Source organism: Argiope bruennichi, chromosome 2 (genome assembly GCF_947563725.1).
Source record: "Argiope bruennichi chromosome 2, qqArgBrue1.1, whole genome shotgun sequence".
NCBI lineage: Eukaryota > Metazoa > Arthropoda > Arachnida > Araneae > Araneidae > Argiope > Argiope bruennichi.
In genome coordinates, this window is record NC_079152.1 from 79,418,409 (window position 1) to 79,422,295 (window position 3,887).

The 3,887-nt window shown below is 28.1% G+C and overlaps 1 protein-coding gene across 1 annotated transcript; it reads right to left on the reverse strand.

The window, feature by feature from the left end:
* Positions 1–1,400: 1,400 nt before the first annotated feature.
* On the reverse strand, positions 1,401–2,897 carry LOC129962230 (UTP--glucose-1-phosphate uridylyltransferase-like). The gene has a single exon (XM_056075970.1). It carries the CDS (start codon positions 2,895–2,897, stop codon positions 1,401–1,403), a length of 1,497 nt encoding a protein of 498 aa, XP_055931945.1.
* Positions 2,898–3,887: the final 990 nt, after the last annotated feature.

The following is a 3,887-nucleotide window of genomic DNA, read 5'->3' on the forward strand; positions in this document are numbered from 1 at the left end:
ATATATATATATATATATATTTAAAAAATTACCAAAATACAAAAATAGTTTGTACCTTTTTAAAAATTGTTATCATTAAAAAGACGATTTTTTAAATTATGAAGAGATGTAAAATTCATTTTGGGTAATAATATTTTTGAAAGTTATTGCGGAAAAACACCAAAGTTTTGCTTAACTTAATAAATTTAACAAAACTTAAATAAAGTCTCTCCGAGTTACTCATTATAATACATAGGCCAAAATTGGTTACATTAAGGCAAACAGTTTGCCCTATAAAGCACCAAAACACACTCGCAAGCGAGAGCCCACAGGTATAAATTTATTTTTATTATTACTGGTTATTAAATGGATTAATAGAAGCTAATATGTTCAATTAAATATTTTATGCAACGCAGTCTCTTAATATCGTCTTCAGTAAAATATTTTTAAGTTTTAAATTTTAATAGTTTTATAACCATACTGTTATAGAAGCCTGACGCCATTTCATTGTACTTTGTATCGCTAATTTTCTTTCAGTTCCTGTAAAATTTGAACTTTAAATCAAAGTGGAAATGATAAAACGTCAATTAATAAAAAATATATATTTTTCTGAAATTAAGCATGTTTTTTGAAATATATGAGTAAAGAGAACATAATCTTTGGTATGGAATCTTATAGGCATTACAGAATAATATGTTTAATTTATGGAATATTTCAAAGAGTTATTCATTAAAAAATGTTCTGATTCATCACAAAATTATTCAGTTTTTAGTTTTACTTTCAAAAATAATTAAATGAAGTAGATAATAATATTTTATTTTGTTTTATTTGTATATATATATATATATATATATATATATATATATATATATATATATATATATATATATATATATATATATATATATATATATATATATATATATATATATATATATATATATATATATATATATATATATATATATATATTCTGTCTGAGATGCACATTTCCTATCTCTAAAGTATATATTTGCAAATTTGGTCGTTTTATAAGTCAAACTATCTGACATGTAATGCAGCAAACCACGCACACGAGCGCACTAGCACACACGGATATACACACACTCATGCATTAGGCATTGGAACGTTGAGAAATATGCAGAACCAATTTATGATCATTATTAAATATCTGTTTTTCAATGTGAAGTTAAATCTTTAATTAATGTTATTTATTCGTCATTTGTAATTATTTTTAAGTTGCTAATGAAGGAATTGGCAGTACTGATTGCGATGAAAAAGTTGATAAATAAAGATAAAAATATTTAATGTTGAGGAGGAATAAATAGCATTTATTGTATTAAATATTATCAACGTGTTTGAAACGAAAACGAATATCAAAATCTTTATTAATATGAATCCATACAATAATCTGTTGCAGATTAATAATCCACAATTCTAAGACATCCGGTTACAATTTTCCCTTGAAGTTCGGATCCTTGAGGAATATCAATTCTTTCTTTGTGATTAGCAATTATGGTGACATTTCCGCTGAAACTGACATCTTTTCCAAACGTCACGTCTCCAGAAACTGTCAGATGGTGTAGGTCAATGCAATCCGGTATCTTTGCAAACCTTTTATCAATGTCTCGATAGTCACCGAAATGCTCGTCACCAAGTCTAACAAGAGGTGCCGAAGGAAAAGATCGTTGAGGATTCATAACTATTTTACCATCTTTTAGTATGTACACATTACTTCTAAGAAGAAAAAGATCCGATGTGGATTTAACTGGTAGGAATCTACTTCTTGGTACAGCAACGCCCAGAGCTCCAGGGAAAGACTGAATAGCTGCACCAATAGGTGTCTCTAGTTGAATCACATCGAAAATGCCCCTTTCACTTGCCATTCTCTTCTTATTTTCAATTACACCCAATACCAACTCATTATTTGTTGTTAAATTAATAATAGGTTCAAGTTTCATCCATAAATTGTTTGTGTTAAAATATTTAAATTTCCTTGCACCTTTGAATTCGTCAAGATGCTCATATGGGACCTCTGCGTATTCTAAAAGTCGAATTTTTTCATTGTGCAAAACAAGAGTACCACCTTTAACATCAGCAGGAGTTTTATGTGTCACTTCCATCAAAAAATCAGGTCCATTGCTTTTAGAATTATTCAGCATAAAATTAAGAATTGCAAAATCTACTGTAGCTCCCAAATTGTCGATGTTTGACACAAAGCATAACTGCCTTCCTTCTTCCTGAAATTTCTTAATAAGACCAGATCTGCTAAAAGATTCGTAAAAATTACCATGACCCGGTGGATACCAGAATGATTCGTCATTTTCAAAAGATTTAGGTAGTGGCTCAAAATTTTCTGCATTTATATGAGGATATTTGTCTTGCATGAATGTATAAATTTTTATGTTTAGATTGCGATACTTTTTTAAGGTATCTCCAATTGCATCTTTAGTATTGAATGAATTCATCAAGACTAAAGGTACATTGGTCTCATATTCCGTGTTTAAGTTTTCAATCTGTTGAATGGTGAGGTCTAAAAACGTCAAGCCATTTCGAACTGGTATTAAGCTTTTGGGACCCATACATTTCATAGTGGTCCCTAATCCACCATTTAATTTTACTACAACTAATTTATCAAGCATTCCTTTTATAATGTCTTTTCCGGGATTGTTGAAACTATTATAGTCAATTAAGTACTCTGGTGGTAAAGACCGTATTTCTTGCCATTGAACTTTTTCACTTTTTAACAGGAATCTTTTAAATAGTGTCATAAAATTTCGAAAAAGTTCACGATATTTTTCGATTTCATCGCTTGGGCAAAGTTCTAAAAGTCTATCCAAGTCATGCTGCATTTTATTTTCTGCTTCTTGAACTTTAAGGGATTTAAGATGTTCTGCGGTTACATTTTCCTTGGGCATCTAAAGAAAAAATTAGTAATTATGTTGCAGAAATTGTAAATACGTGCTTAAAAGCTTTTCCGTAGAAACACTTGCTTCTTAAATTTTTGTTATGCGCTTGATTTATTGCAACTGTTAAAAATATATATACTATTAAGATTTCATTAATATATATTTGTTCTGATTTCCTTACAAAAAGTTTTGTTTTTTTATTATATTATTTCATGAATCACGGCTAAATTTCAATAAATAATAAATTTTGTAGACCTTTTTAGTATTAGATAAATAAAAATAATAAATTTGACATTTTATTGGAACATATTAAAGATCTAATTGTATAATGATTATAATCGAAAGAAGTTCTTTTTTTTTATTTCCAAGTAAGCATATGCATTTAACAGAATGAAAGTTTCCGATACGGTACTTGTCGATTGTAACGGCAACCAAGAAAAAAATTTGGCAATATGGCAATTTCAATCAATAAATAATATAGCATGTGATTCGCATGTTCGAAATTTTCCATAATAAATAATAATGCACTTGAGTATATTTTTATAATTTGGCGAAATTTTTTATTGCTTTTTGGTCACCTTTGAAACCGATTTGTACCATAATCCTTTTTACAGTTGTAATGTTTTGCCTATCATGAATTTGCAATAATTGATAGTTGAGAATCAAAATTTACGTATTATTCTAAAAATTGACTCTGATGCCGTAGGACGTCGATAAAAGTTTTTATTTAACAGCTTTGAACTCTTTTTGCAATATTTTTGCTTTTAGGAAATGGGTAATATAATCATTTGGCGGATTGTGAGATCGACGTTCATGGTCGGCAATATAATACATTAATTACCGGGATTACTTTCATCTCATAATCTAAAATTAGGTTCACATTCTTAAAAAAATTAATGAGAATATGAGAAAAAATAATATAAAAATATAATTTTTTCTAAATATATAAAAAAAATGAATCTTCGTTCTTCCTATAACAGCCTCATATTTATATTTGTT